The 19665-nt window shown below is 36.1% G+C and overlaps 1 protein-coding gene across 4 annotated transcripts in view; it reads left to right on the top strand.

Annotated features, from left to right (window-relative positions):
- The window catches only part of LOC126236930 (obscurin), a 681004-nt gene that overhangs the window by 330954 nt on the left and 330385 nt on the right, over positions 1 to 19665 (top strand). For 2 of the 4 annotated variants that reach the window (XM_049946608.1, XM_049946609.1), the window contains 5 exons: positions 1998 to 2173; positions 7173 to 7278; positions 9257 to 9438; positions 13414 to 13608; positions 15953 to 16108. The exons of 1 other annotated variant lie outside the window; for it this stretch is intronic. In XM_049946608.1, coding sequence (XP_049802565.1) covers positions 1998 to 2173; positions 7173 to 7278; positions 9257 to 9438; positions 13414 to 13608; positions 15953 to 16108 — 815 coding nt within the window. The remainder of the gene's footprint in view (positions 1 to 1997; positions 2174 to 7172; positions 7279 to 9256; positions 9439 to 13413; positions 13609 to 15952; positions 16109 to 19665) is intronic. One more of the 4 variants, XM_049946610.1, reaches the window with a different exon arrangement.

A 19665-nucleotide genomic window follows, 5' to 3' on the forward strand; every position in this document is an offset into this window, starting at 1 on the left:
CACAGCATTGTTCAGTTCCCATGGCTAGTACGTTGTATATTTTATGTTTTCATTCTGATCAGTGGTTTTACTGTGATGTATGTATATGGGCAGCTCTGTAGTACCAGTGAGCCCAGCAAAGAGAACTGATACCAGTTGAAATGTTAAATTGTCTCATTTCATTGTCGTGTCAGCACTACATGCTGAAGATACTGATCACTGCTGTATATAAATTGTGATGTGTTTTCGTATTTTGGAGGGAGTGGTTGCTTGGGACCATGTCTTTTAGAAATGTTACTGCACGTCCATTCTGGCAGCATATCGTCAATAAATTATTGTGAAATGAAGCTAAAAATATTCAATTTTGCACAGTTTTTCAGGCTATTGACAGCTGAACTGGATCTTTCCCTTTGCAAAGGCCAGACTAACTTTTTATGAAAACTATTATCTCCCTGATCATATGAAAACACTATTTACTTAATACTACATACAGTAGTTTATTACATCTCATAGTAGACTGCAAAGAACATTTATATATAATTCAAATGTTTGAAGTGAACAGACAGCACACATAATCAAATAATATACCCAGCACAAGAAATACACTGAAGAGAAAAAGAAACTGGTACACCTGCCTAATATTGAGTAAGGCCCCCGTGTGCATGCAGAAGAGCCACAGCACGACATGGTCTGGACTCGACTAATGTCTGAAATAGTGCTGGAGGGAATTGACATGATGAATACTGCAGGGCTATCTATACATCCATAAGAATATGAGTGTGTGGAGATCTCTTCCGAACAGCTCGTTGGAAAGCATCCCGATATGCTCAATAATGTTCATGTTTGGGGAGTCTGGTGGCCAGCAAAACTGTTTAATCTCAGAAGATTGTTTCTGGAGCCACCCTGTAGTAATTCTGGATGTGTGGGGTGTCACATTGTTCTGCTGGAAATGCCCAAGTCTGTCAGAATGCACAAAGGACATGAATGGGTGCAGCTGATCAGACAGGATGCTCACGTATGTGTAACCTGCCAGGGTCACATCTAGATGTATCGTGGATCCCATATTATTCCAACTGCACATATCTCACACCATTACTGAGCCTCCACCAGCTTGAACAGTCCCCTTCTGACTTGTAGGGTCCATGGATTTATGAGGTTGTCTCTATATCCCTTCACATCCATACGCTCGATACAATTTGAAAGAAGACTCATCTGACCAGGTAACACTTTTCCTGTCGTCACAGTCCAATGTCGGGGTTTATGGGCCCAGGCAAAGCATAAAACTTTGAGTTGTGCACTCATCAAGGGTACACTGACACTTGTTGATGGCCCAGCATTGAAATCTGCAGCAATTTGTGGAAGGGTTGCATTTTTGTCATGTTGAACAATTCTCTACAGTTGTTATTGGTCCTGTTCTTGCAGGATCCTTTTCCGGCTGCAGTGATGTCAGGGATTTGATGTTTTACCTGATTCCTGATAACACAATACACTGGTGAAATGGTTGTATGGGAAGATACCTACTTCATTGCTGCCTCCATCGCTCGTCCGCTGACTATAACACTCCATTCAATTCACTTAAATCTCGATAACCTGCCACTGTAGCACCAGTAACCTATCTAACTGTTACACCAGACACTTTTTCTCTTATATAGGTGTTGCCAACTGCAGCATCATCTTCTGCCTGTTTACGTATCTCTGTATTTGAACACATGCCTATACCAGTTTCTTTGGTTCTTCAGTGTATAACCAACTACTTGCTGTCCATAGACACATATGATGTGTCTTATAAACATGATGCACTACTTGTCAGTTCATTGCAGCCTGCACAGCAATGCCACATACTAAATATCTTGTAGGAATGTTCATGGCGATCCTCCCTTGTAGTGGTCAGACATGGTCGAGTGGAATATTGATGACAGATCATGAACATGACTTGCATGATTTTTTTTGCAGCATTTCTGTTCTGCGCATTATCTTTTTTTCTGTATAAAAGACTTGTTTACATTTCTTTTTTTCAGGTTTCTTGGTGATATAGATATAACAGAAAAGAAAAATGAGTTCACTTGTACTGAAGAGGAAGGCACTTATAAACTTGTTATAAAGGAAGTTACAACAGAGTTGTCTGGAAAGTACACATGTAAAGTGGTTAATGACCTAGGCACCAGTGAATCAAGCTCTAATTTAACTGTCAATTGTAAGTTACTGTTTTATAATACCATTTAATGCATTTTTAGCTATTCAGTAAGAACAATAGTAGTTCATTTTATACATACTTTTAGACCAATATTTTGTGTCAAACTAGATTACACAGACTGGACAAATTCATTGGATAACAACCACAAGACAGTGCCATCAGATCTATACTTGGCGCAGTGGTTTGTAAATCTGAATACATGTTTCACCTGTTTCTTTACACTGAGTGATGCTAACTAGCTAGCCATATCAATATGCATTATGTTACATGGTACCTATGAATTAATTTTTGTAGATGTGTACTACTTATATGCAACATATCAAATCAGTAGCTGCCACTTGACTGGATGGTGAAGCACTCATTAGCTCCTGAAGCAAAAGAGAGAGGTGGAGCAGGAATGGAGAAGGGAGTGGAATTTAATATTTGATGTACCTTTCCAAACAAAGCATAAGTGGGAGCTGATTAATAGTCCCTAGTGTCACATAGTTGACCTCAGAGAAATTAAAACATATTACCAATTGTTTCAAAGTGCTGATTAGATTCAGATGCAGCAGAAACTATATCCACAATGAAATATCAGGGTACATTGGGCGATTTTGATTGCTCTGTATAGATGTTCCTTGACTTCATGTGCTTAGATTAGGTCTGGTGATCTTCTTACATGTGTCAGTTGATGGTTGCTATAAGATACTGTTTATAAACATTTTCACCCTCTGCTGCAGTTCACAAAAACATGTACGTAATTACAATACCAGAAGCAAAAATGATATTCATTACACTACATTAAGATTGTCTTTAGCAAAAAAAGGGATGCACAATGCTGCAACTAAAATTTTTGATAACTTAGCCATTGATATAAACTGTGTGTCAGACAGCAAAGTAAAATTTGAAAACGAACTGATAAAGTTTCTCTTTGACAACTCCTTCTATTGTGTAGAAGAATTTCTGTTATTGTAATGTGTGGGAAATGATGGATAAGCATTACTAACCTGTATCTGCCTAATTTATTTATTTATCAAACAATGGAAAATCCAGGGTTGAATGTAACAGTATTATGAGAAGGCCACTCACCATATAGCAGAGATGCTGAGTCACAGATAGGAACAATGAAAAGACTCTCACAATTAAAGCTTTTGGCCATTAAGGCCTTCGTCAGCAATATATATAGATACGCATACACATACAAACACATTCATGCAAACACAACTCACACACACACCTGCAGTCTCAGGCAAATGGTGTGTGTGTGTGTGTGTGTGTTGTTGATGATGAAGACCTTAATGGCTGAAAGCTTTAATTGTGAGAGTTTTTTTGTTGTGCCTGTCTGCGACTTAGCATCTCCGCTATATGGTGAGTGGCAACTTTCCATCTCATAATATTGTTAATTAATTTATTTTTTAATACTAACTTCATAAATTTGCAGCATGATGCCATCATATTTACAAATTAATTTATGATGTGAATGTAACATGACTCATTCCACTTGATTATGATTTATCATACAAATAATCCATTGAACATGCAGCAAACTAACTCATACCATAATGCCAATGGTAACTCCATTGTGCATCACCACAACATTGAGAGAATTGAACCTTTCCCCAGGTCACCACCATAATTGCCGATAATGGTCATGGGGTGGCGGGATGCAGAACTATGATTCATCACTGAACACAATGTGCTGCCATTCGTCAGCAGGACATGCTTACCGGTCATGGCATCACTCCAAATGCATCAGTTTGTGTTGTGGTGTTAATGGCAGCCTGTGCATGCAGTGGTAATTCCCTAGTCCAGCTTGCTGCTAGTCTTTGACCAATGGTGTGGGATGATGCAGAATGGTAATGGTTTCCATTACTTGTCCTCCAATGGCAGATACAGATGGGAAATGATTACAATCTGCTCGGTGCACAATTTGGCTATCCTCCCTTGTAGTGGTCAGACATGGTCGAGTGGAATATTGATGACAGAGCATGAATACGACACTTTGTAATGATGTGGAAAATGTCAGGTTAATTAAAGATGTCTGTACAAGATATTACATTACACAAAATATTGCATGACACTAATGTTTAAGTTGTCCCTCCCCCCTTAATTTATATCTAAAAATTCAGCCAATGAGTAGAAGGATTTGTCATCTAGAAATTCTTTTAATTTATTTGTAAATGTTAGTTGGCTATCTGTCAGGCTTTTGACGCTGTTCGGTAGGTGACCAAAGACTTTTGTGGCAGCATAATTTACCCCTTTCTGTGCCAAAGTCAGATTTAACCCTGCATAGTGAAGATCATCCGTTCTCCTGGTGTTATAGCTATCCACACTGCTATTACTTTTGAACTTGCAGTCCAACATTGGGCCACAGTCACATTCAGGTGCCCCTCAAATCTGGGTATTGCACGCTTTGACCAGCTGGTCAAACGGAGACCCACAGTGAGATCCCTTTCATTCTCTCTTAAGTTTTGATTGCAATGTATCACATGAGTACAGAGCATCTCTGTCTCCTTCACAGTGGCCACTCAAAATCTGAAGTTCTTCATGCCCTGGTGGCTGTTCTTTTATACACACCCACTGATGGAGTGCACATCAGGCAGCATATTTAAAAATTCACCACCTCTTATTTTTTCTTCATTTATTAATCCATAGCTTTCTTAACCCTTCCACTGCTACAGATGCTCTCTCTGCATTCTATGCTGAGGTGGCTTTTGTTGTGGCTGACTCCTTGCCGAATGCTGGGACCTGTGCTGAGAGACGGCATTCCAGCTAATATGAAATACTTATCCAATTTTTCAAAAGCTATCAGGTGAAAAAATTGTATTTTTGTACATCTTACAGTCTGATATCTTCACTCAATAAAGAACTGAATTTTTTTAATTATCTGTCATACTTACTGTGCTGCATCAAATTAAGTAAAACATTATATGAAATTTTAAAGAGTTAGCAGAGGTAAAAATTCATTGTGTAAACTTCACATATTGTTGATTTTAGCTTATACATTGCAGTGAATGAACTGTAGATAAGGTATTAAAATTTTATTTAAATTTGAGAGGAGGATGAATCTCATTTCTGCCTCAAGTTATATCCAAAGGACGGTCAGGTGTGACCTGACCATTCGCCTTCTTGTGCATCACAAATCATATGGTCATAGCAATCATCATATCTCATAAATGATTCAAGATATTAAAACAGGTTTCTTTCAAATGATAGGATGCAATGCACATGTGTTGTATGATAAACATACGAAACTTTTTTTTTTTCACTGAGATATGAAAGTAACTTGTCTACATCAGTGAGAGGTTGGCAGCTCAGGATGCCTACAGACATCCATTGCACTGTAGGAAAACCCCAGCAACTGAGGAATGGTGTAGCAGGACATGTATACATGCCCATAGCATCGAAAGGGTTAAGAGTGATTTTTAAGCTTTCCAACAATTAGATGACAATTGTCCAAATAACACAGTCTGGATAACAATTTTATTTATTTATTATTATTTCTTTTAATTGCCATTTGCCCATCACAATTTTACTTATTATTACCAGTTTCAACCAGTATTCAAAAACTGTCTTGGAAGCAATGTCACCAAGTACATAAAAATTAATTTATTTATTAGAATGGTACAAAAATCAAAATTCTTCATAGTGTGACCCTCCTGCTTCAATACATTTATACCAGCAAGATTCCTAAGCATTTTTGACATCCTGGAACCCAGAGTTGGAATGTTCTTTAGGGCTCGAATAACAGCAATTTTCATGTTGTTGATGGTCTCGAAATGATGTCCTTTGAAGGGTGTATCAAGCAGTGGAGTGAGATCAAGACCATAGTTGGGCTGGGGCAGCACTGGCACTCTGTTCTTTTTACCACGTATTGGCTAACCAAGAATGTGATGTGGCTGAGCGCATTGTCTTGGTGGAGTTTCCAAGAACTGGCAATGTGTGGTATGACAACTGTGCAACTGTGACACCCTTTTTTCTTTTTTTTTGTCCAGTTACTGAGCTATCAGATGAACACTAATTCTAATGTCTGTGTCCAAAAAATCACGCACATGAGTCACACTGTCTTCACCTATAAAGGCTGAAGAGCATCCAGAGTGAGTTTCATCATCAGCATCCAGCCTTCCAAGAAAGCCTTTTGCCACTGAATCACCTGCTGTTTTGACACATTCATTTCCAAATGGCTGTTCAACATTACAGTTATTTCTCCAGTAGATTTTCCAAGAGTTACACACAATTTGGTTGCATACCATTGTTAGAGTGAATGCTGCGTTGCAGTTCCAACCAGACCACACAACATGGGTTTACATAGAGACATGGCCATACTCTCTGGGAGCTAGGAGGAAACAGGGGTTGGTCATGTTGGGAAGCTAACAACCCATTACCCAGTCTGGTTTGTTAGATTTCTCTCTGACCAATAGGAGCATGAGATTAGCACCGGTACATAACTTTCCACACAAACTTTGTAGGCTGTCTTAAGGTCTACAAATTAGTGTTGAAAATTAAAATTAGGTATATGCTACATACAACATATACATTAATCAGCAAAGTAAATACAATAGACTATATGCGAATGCATCGGGTTACCTAATGACTCATGGCAATAACTGTTGTACAACATCATTCAGGTACTGCTAATAGTTCAATTGACGATGCCAACAGTTGCTGTGATCATTTTTAGGTAACCTTGTGATTTACTTATAGTATATTGTATTTAGTTTGATGTGTGACATATTTATAGTCCATATGTAGCATATTGCTATTTTTAATTTTGAATATTAATTTGTAGATCTGAAGATGGTTTTTACTGTCTGAATCTGATAACTGAAAATAAATAACATTGTGATCTAGACTGTGTCATTCAGAAAATTTGAATATATAAATCACTGCAGAATATCCACAACAACATTATATTGTCTTGTAGTGATTTTATTTTAAGTGCTCAAATAAGGCACATGTTCCTTATTTCCATAATATGAAAGGGTTAATTGATAAATCATCTGACTCCTTCTTTCAGTCAAGCCAAAATTTAAAAAACCTCTGAAAGATGTTGAAGTGGATGAAGGAGACAGCTTGACTCTGACAATAGAATGTGATGCTTATCCTGAGCCAAATGTGAAATGGTGAGTTTACAACTAAAGCTATAATATAATTAAGTTGAAGTTTTGACCAATTAATATTACCTCTATATTACCTTCTTGACTATTGCAGAACATTTACAGTTTATGTTTTCATTGATGAATACAAAATTATTTTACCAAATAGTGACACAAGAATACAAAACTTTGTATGCAAAATAAGTGAAGAAATACATCGTAGTAATCTACTGTTGTATTTTATGCTAACCTTAAAAGCTTCCCAACTGTAATGTAATTTCTTAACAATACCAACTTCTGACAGATTTGTAATAAGTGCTTCACATTTGATGCATCCAGTTATTTGTAAAATGGTGTGAAGCTGATATGGCCTTTTTTATGTAAGCACAAATCAGGTTTTCAGTAGTTTCATATGATACATTGGTTAAGCATAATATCATTAAGTGGTAGCTTGAAACCAAAGAATATCATTTTCCCACTTTGGGTAGCAGATGGTATCTGAACAACAGTAAATTAATTCAAGCCCAGTTTTATCTTTTGAACTTGAGAATCTTAAAATAGTGAATTTTTGCTGTGGTGTTGCTTTGTTTTTCCACTAAGGTATATTTGATGTACTGTCAAAAAAAAAAAAAAAAAAAAGTAAAAAATATATATATTGTCTTCTGTCTGTAAAATTATAAGGAGACAGAATTCTTATCAACTACTTATCTCCAGAGGACAAAATTCTAAATACTGCGTACAATCATATATAAAAGTAGAACAAATTTTCTCGCTTTTGCAACTGATAGTTCCTTCCTTGAGGGATAAGGACTGAGGAGGTGGGTAATGTTGGAAAGACAGGGCAGGTCAGTCAGTCCCCGGGCTGAGAGGCATGCACCTGCTTTAAAGGTAAGGAGAGACAATAACTTCAAGAGTCATCTTGTTGAAACATGACACCTGGAAATTGTGGCACCTCATACAGTTGTAACATGTCAAGGTAGTTCTTTTACGACAAAGGCTGATTCACAAGGATGCTCAGTGGTGTTACATTCATTTTCAACATGGGCACAAGGATTTTCAGAAGCCCTTATTCTGATGTTATGAACGTGACCACTGACATGGAATGTGGCTTCATTGCTAAATGCAATCTTCTTCTTAAATCGTTCATCGAAGTTGACCTCATTAAGCATAGTTGTTACAAACGTGCATTCCTTGAGTCTATCAGTCACTTTTGATAGCATGCAACAACTCAGTTTGTATCTCGAAAATGGAGACTTTGTTTAAAACCTTATCAGCTGCAGTCTTTTATAGACCTAATCCTCGAGCACATATGCTCACTGATTTTTTGGGTCTCCTTAGGTAGCTATTCCGTATAGCTTCTACAGGCTTGTCACTTACCAAAGGCCTACCAGAATTGGGTTTTTCCAATAAACTGCCAGTATTCTGTAACTGCTTATCCAACTTATTAATGTTATTTCTACATAGTGGGTCCTAGCTGCACACACAACAATATTCACATTGAACATTGGTTACGGATTTGAATTTAGCAAACCACAGAACACAATGAACTTTCCTCTGTACCATCCACATCTTGACTGACATGGCCTAATCTGCTGCTGCTACACAATTTGTTGTGTTGTGTCGTCACCTGTACACTCACACCATTGAACATCATACTACAGAAACTCTTTGCCATACTGGCCAGTGTAGCACAATTTTCCACCTTTTCTGTCATTTCTGTTAGCCATAACAAACGTTCATAACTGCACCATGACTTTACAGATGCACTTATCAGTGTTCACAGACCAAAGTGTGTTGTTACATTACAGACTGTAGATTTCTAAGTGCATTTCTGTGGCTTAATAGTGTTGTATATGAATACAAGTCATGATGCACTCTGATAGGACCAGTTATACTAGACATCACCTAAAGTTATTCATGTTTCAGGAAAACATAGTTTAACAGAAAAATGTATGTGACCTACATAGATACATTAAATACATAATATGAAACACTGGTATTGCAGGTATAAGGATGGCAATGAAGTAAGTGCTGATGCACGAATAAAAATCACAAGGGATTCCACAAGAAAAGAAAGTTACAGTATGAGTTTCACATTGGTCAAGAGCTCAGATGCAGGAGAATATGAAGCCAGAGCAGAGAATAAAATGGGAACTTCTTCAACAAAGAGTACTGTAAAAGTGAGCAGTAAGTATAAAACATGTTATTTATGTATTTTTGCCTCTTAAGGAAAATGAAACTATACTTGGGACACACAAGAGATGATATAAGGAATTCTGATTCTGAACTTATGTCAAGGAAACATACATTACCAAAAACTATTCGATCAAAGTTATTGCAAGCTGCTTTTGCAGTGAATGATACCCTGGAGTATGCTGACACCAGTTGCTTACAATTTTGAAACAATTCCTTCAAACATTTTCATTATTAAGATAGTTATTACTGATAGCACATACGTTCCTAGCATCCCTCATACACACAAAATAATCTTTGTCATACATCAGAACATCCCTCATAAAGTAGTTCAATCTTTTTGTGTAGCTCGGTCATATATTACAACACACAGTTTTTCAAGAGAAATTAATTTTTACATGAGCAGCATTATTTGTTAAGAAACATCTGAAATCTTTCAGAAACCTTACATTGAACCTTCAAGGGGAAAATCAGAGTCCACTCCAGTGACCTTTTTTGTTTCTGTGCATTTGCTCAAGAACCTCCCTTGAAGTCTTCTAGATCTTTTATAAGCAGAACAGTGTTCGTAATTCATCTGACCAATTATTGTCTTGTATTTAGTTGCATACTGTAGGATTTATTTTCCATGCATCAGAACATATAAAAACCTCATTTAGTAAAAATGCTGAAAATTACAGCTGTCACCCAGTTATGAAATATGCTTGTTAAAGATAATGTCCCACTGTGTACCCTGTAGCCTTGACCATTTTGTAGGAAGATTATGAACATGATCCTTGTGAGACTGCCAAGAAGAAGGCCAGATCAATTCAGTGGCAATCAGTGAAACTACACCACAAAATTACAAATGAGTGATGTACATTTATCTCAGGAATGATATTTGTATTTTATTCAGGACATCAGTGAAAGCTATGCAAATTGTGGATGTCATCATGAATGAAATTGTGTTTACCATGACTCAATGCAAATAAATACACATCAGAAATCAATAAACAGACAGAGCAGTTCAGTTTTGTAAATGAAAATAGCTCCATGTTTTCAATCAGAAGGCATATGAAATACAGAAAGGTATTCATAAGTAACCCAGGATTCACAAGTCCATTTATTTCCATTGGCAGCCTGTGATTTATTTTTAGTTTAACTTTCAGTTACCAACAGCTCACTCTCTGGTAATCTGTGGCTGTTTTTGCCCTTCTTTAGTTTTGTGGACAGGAAACCAGTATTTTTATAATGGGCGTTCAAGAATGTAAACAAGAAACAAACAAAAACATGAACAGACAACCATACAAACCATGTTTGTAACAAAACCGTAATAAAAAGATTTAAAATATTACAGTAGCTTACAAGCTTTTATTCTATTGCCAGCTTTAGTTCTCTACACCTCATCCCTCATCCCCAAAGGAAAGGCACTCACGCCTATGTGGATGTAGATTAGGTGTATAAGACAGGGAGAGATATGGGCAGTGGGGGGGAAGGGGGGGGGTAATTGATCGATGAGATGAGAGAGAGAGAGAGAGAGAGAGAGAGTATGGATTGATGGGTGGGGGTACGGTCTGATTGGGGGAGGAGGGAATAAAGAGCTGCAAATAAGCAACACATGGAGAAAGCAAAATTAATTGATACAGAGGACATAAAGGCACAAGGGAAAATACAGTGTAGAGAAAGCAAATGGAGGAAAGGATGTGAGTACTTCTACTCTAGTATCAAAGACAGAAACTAGGTATTATATATTTGAGGTCTGAGTGGTTTCTGTGAAATGAAACATCTGCACCAGCTCTGGTCAATTGAAATAACTTCCTTGTAGAATAGTTAAATGCAATATTATGACATTTGGGATTATTTAGTGCAAAAATGTGGTAAACAAATACCAGCAACAGAACAAGGTGTCTACACCAAGTCAAGAAAGTGAAGTATATTAGACATTGAATTATATTACATCACTATGTATCTTTGGCACCTCATCCATGGAGTTGGAATGCAAATATACCATTCATGCAATAAGATCTATTGTTCCACTGATCAAGGTAGCATGATTATGACAAATGAAAGAGAAATTACTGGAAGTTAGTATTATGATTCATGAAGTTGTCAGTTATATAATATGGAGCTCACTATGGAGATCACAAAAATGGTAAATTAGACATCTGAATTCTCTGATTTTATAAGGGAGAATGTTATTTTTAATTTAGATGATAAATTCTTGGATTTTATCATATGAATGATTATATCATTCTTGTTACACATCAGTAAGAAATATCAGATACATATGCCTGAAAATGCTATGTTATTACAATACTTGTATGTTTTGATGCATTTAGATGGAATAATGGCAATGTTATGAAAAGAATAGACAACTGCTCACCATCTAGTGGAGATGTTGAACCACAGACAGGCACAAAAAAAAAGAAAAGACTACTAAACATGTAAGCTTTTGGCCAGGTCTTCTTATGATACAGACAAAACACACACACACACACACACACACACACACACACACACACACAGCTTACACAATACATGATCACTGTCTTTGGCTACCAAGGCAAGCTGGAGACAGTGGTTATGTGTGTGTGAGCTGCGTTTGCATGAATGTGTGTGTGTACACATCAAAGAAGGCCTTCTGGTCAAATGCTTACATGTTTAGCAGTCTTTTTGTTGTGCTTGTCTGCAACTCAACATCACCACTATATGTGGTGAGTAGCAATCTATCCTTTTCATAATATTGGCGTTTAGAAGTGGACCACCTTTGAGTACTTTGACAGGCATACTTAGACCATGTTGAACAGTTGGTACTGTAATAATGCATTCGTTTTTTTGACTTGCAGGCAGATGTGGTACCCTTTATTGCTTGAGGATCGCTACCACATAAATACATTAACAAATAATTTTTAATTAAAGACATAGGTGTTAACATCAGTTTAATCTTACTTTAACATATTTAATAATTTAATTTTTTTGTGTGAAAATAGTAAGAAGTATACCAGGCAACGCTCTGTCCTCAGTAATCATTCAGTAAGTAATGTTGTAATGACTATGTTAAATGTTGTCCTGATGTCATGAATGGCACATTAAAAGACACCAATGAATGCTGAAAGTGACTGAAACATTTTATAGATGTTATGGAATGAGATCACTTAAGCATGGAAATACTTATCTTATTCCTGTGTTTTCCAAAATATTAATTACTGTTTACAAAGGGAATAATTTTGATATTAGACACTTATGTGACCTAGTCTAATAAGTTGAAATTTTTGTTGATGTTTTACACTGTAGATTTGTATTTGGTAAACTGGAGAACACAGGAGTAACTGCATATTGCATTTCTAGATGTCTTACAAAATAATGAAAGCCACAAGAACTGGTTTCTTCCTTTTAGAGTTACCTGTCATTGTTTTATGTGTCTTGATTGTTATGTAGTATCTTCCTTGTTATGAACTGCTGGAATTTTATTACTGGCACGACTGCATCATTTATTTGTTAAACAAAGAATTATGACTTTCTTTGGTAAAGCTATATACTGAAAACTGTCCAGATCTTATATGTCAAAGTAATTGTTTAAAGTTTTAATGATAAACAGTAGTTTCTTCAGTGAAGTGGAATCTGTATTTCAACATTTTGATATCTGAGACAAAGAACAGAGTTTTACTTGACCTCAATTAGTTCGTATGCTTCACATTTTGAAAAGGATGTTAGTAATTGTCATGGCTTTACCAAAATGTTTTATATTCACATGTGCCTGTTAAATTGCACTTTGCTTGCTGCAACCAATGGAAGGTTTTGATTCGTGAAGTTTGTGGACTGTGAATGGCAGTTTTTTTCCCCTTTGTGTTACTGTTTTAACACCATGTAATTTCTAGGAATTGAGTAGTATCATGTAGATAATAATGAATTTGCCATGTGTTAGTCCATTATTTAGTTGTAATTCAAGTGCACTTGTTTCAACTTGTATTATATATGAAAATTCTAACTTAGAAAAAAAGGAAGAAGAATTTTACAAGGATAAGTCTCAAGAAGAAACTCAAGAAACTAAAGGTGGTACTCTTGAGGAAAAATACAAACTGAAGATTGAAGAGGAAATAATAGAGGAGGGCTTCTCCCCAGAATCAATTAAAACAAAAGAAATTTTTGAAGAAAGGGGAACACCATTGAATGCTGTACACAGCAAAGGTAATGGCAGAACATAAATTTTGTGTATTTAAATGTGAAATTTGAGACTGCTTTCTGAAATATGTTGGAGAATAACATCTTCATTGAAAATGAAGTGAAAAAAATTCTTATAATGCAAATATTAAATGTGAATGTTCCCTTTGAAATCTTAATGGTGTACAGTCATGAGCAACTGAATAAAAATTAGTTGGTTTACTGGAGAGAAAATGCTACTGTCACCACAGCAAAGGGAATAGTTCAGAATTTCACATGACTGCATGACAGGGAGTTTGCTAAAACCTTTTAGTGGCTGACAGCATGGTAGTTAAGTGTAGGGTGAGCAATACATATGATATCAGGCATTTTAGTACAGCCATATTGTGGATACCTCACATAAATCTTCCTAGGCCTACAGTCACTTTTCAGAAACATGGTGCAATGGCTGTCCATTTGTTGTTTTTATTTTATTTATTCCCCTCACCCCATACAAACCAGTTAGAAGTGCTGATGAGACATACAGAATTCATTGTTTGCCTGTTTTGGCTCACAGTTGTCAGTATTTGGGCAAACTCACATACTGTCCCTAGTTACACAAACAAATCATTGAATTTTTTGAACTCACACTATCTGCTGACAGCATATGTATTGCCTGCAGGCTTGTGCTAGGTTGTGTACATTGTTCTTTCCCTGGGTTCACAGTTAGGAGATGCTCATTTGTGATAATTTATCGTGCCACGCAGATTTAAAGTTAGGAGATGCTCATTTGTGGTAATTTATTGTGCCATGCAGATTTACAGGTCGGTGACTTAGTAAGCTTAGTGCATCACCAGAAGCAACAAAAACCTTTTTGTTTTGAAATTATACACTGATCAAGCATTGTTTTATACATGTTTTTTATCTCTTTCTCCTGGATTAATGTTGCAGGCAGGCAGTGTTTAAAGAAATAACAATAGAAGAGGACCACAAAATATCTAACTGTATTCAGAAAAGTAAAATTAGTTTATTCCTTCAAAATGTAGAGGGATTGAAAAACAAGCAGGTGTGATTCTTGTCTGTCCATATAATTTGCATAATTCTGAAGAGATAGATCTTCTGAAGAGACAGATGTTAATGAAACCATTAATAGGTTATGGACATTTCAATGCAGTTTAAAAAAATAAATAAAATAAAATAAAATAAAGTAAAGTTTTCAACAGAAAAAATTAGTTTTAACAGCTATTCACCTGTTACAGTAGAACTTCAGTAATGGGTTTTCCAACTAATGTTCAGCACAGTAGTAAGACTCTGATTCATAATATTTTCGTAGGCATGCTGAGAAAAATTATTTCCCTCATTGTTTCCATGCTATCTAACCATTGTTATGTCCACAACTACAATATTAGGTGAAAAAAAATTGCCTTCAGTACCCATCACTGTCTCAGAAATATGGAGTGACAAAAATATTTAATAATGTACACAGTAAATTTTAAATCCAGTGTATAATTTTTTAAATTTTTTAAAAATATTTTAGTTTTTTGAAACCGCTATTATGTAGACAAATTTCTTATGTTATGAAAAGGATAAGCTGCTGCTCATCATATAGAGAAGATGTTGAGTTACAGACTGTCATAACTAAAAGACTGATATACTCTTAAGCTTCTGGCCAAAAGGATTTCTTCTGATCAGGAAACACACATTTACAAGAGCACAACTTACACACAATAGACCACTGTCTTAGCCCACAGAAGCTGGACTGTGGACTGCAACAGAGCCTCATGGGAGAAACAATCTGATGTGCCTGGTGATGGGGTTAAGGAGGAGGCTGTGACGGAGAGGGTGAGGGGGAGGGATAGCAGGATAGAGACACGGGAACATGTAGTGCTGTTTGTGGGAGCATACAGGAACAGGGTATGGCCACCAGGTGCAGAAGGGAGTTTTCTTTTTATTTTTTTTCCGGGGGGGGGGGAGTAAAGAAGGGTGAAAATGCTGGTGGGTGCATTCATGGAAAAGAAGGCTGTGTAGTGCTGGAATGGGAGCAGGAAAGGAGATAGGTAGGTAAAACACAAGGACTAATGATGGTTGATGCCAGAGTTGTTACAGGAACATAGGATATTTTGCAAGGAGAGGCCTACCTGCATGATTCAGAAAAACTGATGGGTAGTAAATTTAATATTTTGTAATCTGTAAATGGCCAATTTGTTGCTCTAGAAAGACTAACAAATCACTTATAGGGGCCTACATAGCTAATAAACTGACTCAATCCACATTGTTTTGGTAGAAATTGTGTAAATGATCCATCAAATGTAGAGTAATTAACTTCCTTTTACTGTTTGTTGTCTACTAAGAAATAATTAGTAGTTTGGTACAATAATTTTACTCTGTACAGGTGCAGGGGACAGTGTTCCAGATGACAGTGGAAAATCGGTGATGTTAGAGAGACAGAGCATTACATATTCTCGTGGCGACGGGGATACTGTAACAATATCTGTAGCATCTACAACACATCATGAAGTAACAACAATTTCAGATAATGGCTTGGAAGGTATGACTATTGCTCCCACTTTACATTATGTTAAAAAAGGGAAGTTAAAATACTGTAATGAAGTAGAATGTGAAATGTTGTAGTGTATCATTGAGAACAGCAGTTTCAAGGTGTTCTGATATAGAATTGTTACTAGGAGATGCGAAGAATTAAACCCAATGATTCTTTTATCATGTATATTTCCTTACATAAGATCTTCCAATGCAAGTCAAAAAATGACGCTAGATGTCAGGTTAAGGTGAAAGGGAACATTTTACACCTTTGTTTAACAAGGGACCTTGTGCAACACAGATTTTAAAATGAAGTTTGGGAAATTCAAGAATTATGATATTAAGAACAACAACATGACTAGAGTTAGTTGCAGAAAACAAATTTTCACTAACTGTCTGGTAGTAAATGCTTGAAATGAATATTAAAAATGCTGACACATATTTATTGCCTATTATTTAAAAACTGCAGACCATCCAAAACACAAGATTAAGACATGCTGATCTCTGTCAAAAACTCACTAGGATTACTAATACCTAGTAACAAGTGTGACAACAAATACATAAAGTCATTAAACAGCAATGCATGGAGTGCATCATAAGTGCAAGTCTGGGCTGGCAGAACATAGCATCAACAAAGAACACATGTTCTGTTTTGAACAAACAAAGGGGTATGTCATTGTGTTTAGGGACTCTGTGATAAAAGAGCTGGTAGCAATGGAGGTAAATGATGAGCTTGACAAGCTGGCCTCAATTTCCTCATGAGTTCACACTCCATCATCACAGATTTAACACATTTAGATTAACACATCTATTTGAGAGTGACATAGGCACCAGACAGTATGGAGCGGCTGCACCAGGAGTCAGTGTTTCATCCCTCCACTACACATGTATCACGACTGGATAGGACACTTCATCCTGTTAGAACTAAACAAGAAACATTTCCTTGTTGGCATTTTTTGTGATCTTTGCATGGCCTTTGAATGTGTAGATCATAAACCTACACTACCGGAGTTAAAGTTTTGTGGCATTATAGACATTCCCTTTGCATGGTGTAGTCATATATTAACAGCAGAAAGGAAGGGGTCACATCGACAAATGGTATCACAGGAATAAAACTGAATTTAAAGAAGGGAAACATTAAATATGTGTTTGTACAAGGTTCAGTGCATGGCCTACATAAATGATCTACCAGAGACATTAGAGGACTGTTCAGAAATGGTGATGTGATTCACAACAGTATCACAACTGGTTCACAGTGAACTGCTCAACCCTTGATATTATGGAGACTTGTATTGTGCAGTTCCAAACAAATAAGAATGACTTACGGGTACCACAACTACAGATCAGTGGCCACTCACCAAATTGAACACTATGTTAACATTTCTAGGTATGCATATGATTGACAAACTGAGGTGACACCAGCACTTCGTTAACTAAACAAACATGGAAATTTCTCTCACTGTGTTAACTTGCAGACAGGATTTCTAGCTTACTTTATGTTTTTTCATTTAATACTGCCATTTGGGAGCAGTGCAGCTGAAGTCAAAGACACTACTGTATTTATTATAGAGTAGCTTGCCGTAAAGATTATTATGAAAACTGATAAATGAACATCATACAGAAGTGTCTCCATGGATCTTGGGATTCTTACACTTACATGTCAATACATATACTCCATAGATGTACATAATAATTAGAGCGAATTTAGGACAAATTGTGGAATTCACTACTGTAATACTAGGAGTAAAAATAATTTTCATTTAGACTATGCATTCCTATCTAGAGTTCAAAATGAAGTTTTATATTCTGCAGCAGAAGTCTTAAATAGGTTGCTGGTAGACATCGGGCCAGAAATAGGAAACCCCAAAACATTCAGAACAAATTAAAAGAACATTTTATTAGCTACACCTTCAATAATTTAGTAGAATATTTGCAATGTAAGTTCCAAGTTTTATATTTTCCACCACATAGACTGTGAGGTCAGTAAAGTTGCATAAATACATAGTATAAAATAATAAATAAAAACAGCAACTGAGTGGTGTAACAACTGAGTGGTGTAAATTGAATAGCAGTGACTTTCTTCACAACCTGGTGGCTAGGAATTGTATGTATTTCAGTTTCCCAACACATCTAGCTTAGCATTTCATAACAAAAATTATTATAATAGCAAGAGTCAAAATACATAATAATGAATCAGGAACATTGAAAAAATCACATTGACATCCAGTTTTATACTGTTGTCCTGAAAAACACACAAATGTCCAGGGCATTCTCTGTCATCACTGTACAGAATATGCCTGTTCATTTTTAATGAGGATTTTTACATGAATACAAGACCTACCTTCCACAGTCACCTGACTGCACAAGCTCTGATGCACATTAGTACTAATATGTGCCATTGCAAGAGGTAGCCCTCTTAGTGACATAACTTTCACACATTTGTAGCAAACATTCTATGTGAATTTGCCTACCTTTGTGATATGTTCTTCTTTTGTATTTGTTGTCAGTAAAAATCAGTGCTGGTTCCACATTTCATGGTACCCTATCTACATTAATGATGGTCACAACAATTGCACTTTTCACATCTGCCAATTATATTCAATATAATTATATGTGTAAATCACCTTAGCTGTATCTGCGTATTATAGCTAAGTAATCGAAGACCTTTAATGGACGCACAAAATTTTAATCACCATATTGTTTTTGGAGACAAGTAAATATGGGGAAAATTTAATTCAGTTGCAATACTCCATTATGTTAAATAACTGAAGTGTTCTTTTGAAATTTTACCAGGAATATATAATTGAACAATTACAGTAAAATGTGAATGATGCCAAAGAGCATAAGAAAATGAATAAAATTTTTAGATGCTAAGGTTTAAAACTTCAAATTTGATTACCATTGATTTTAAGTTTTTCATCTCCACATTATAAGCACTCTTTTTAAAATCATTAAAGGTAAATTTTATAGAACTCCAAAGTATATAAATTTATAAAAAAACAAAAAAAAAATGAAGCAAGAATCCTATTTACAATTTCCACGTATACTTTCATTTAGCTGTACATTGGATTTACACACACCAAGTACAGAACTTGTTACATAAAATTTGTGTGAATTTTAACCACTGTTTTGAGAAGACTCCTGCTTATCACCTTCATTTGAAGTACTAGGCTGCAACAAGAAGCTCTTTTATACACTCTGTGTCATGTCTCATCTTGCCCAAAGGAGAACAATGTGACTTTAGAGCAGATTGATTGTTTCATTCACACACTTTTCATTCACTGTAAATCCCATCATAAAGGAGAGCCTTCAGCAATGTGGAAAAAGTCAAGTTATTCATTGACAGGGAAAAGTAGCTATTACTAGTAACATCTGTAAAGCATACTAACAATAAGTCATGAATACAGGCTGATTAAAATTACTTAGTAGTTGTTGTCTATCACTACAGTTTTGCCACATTGGCTGCTGCTTGAGTATAGGTGACACACAGCCGGTCGCTTCACAAGTGCTGTTAAGTGGCCTTCACGTATTTAATTTTTATTGACCATACTAGTTTGCCATACCTTC

This window comes from Schistocerca nitens, chromosome 2 (genome assembly GCF_023898315.1).
Source record: "Schistocerca nitens isolate TAMUIC-IGC-003100 chromosome 2, iqSchNite1.1, whole genome shotgun sequence".
Lineage (NCBI taxonomy): Eukaryota > Metazoa > Arthropoda > Insecta > Orthoptera > Acrididae > Schistocerca > Schistocerca nitens.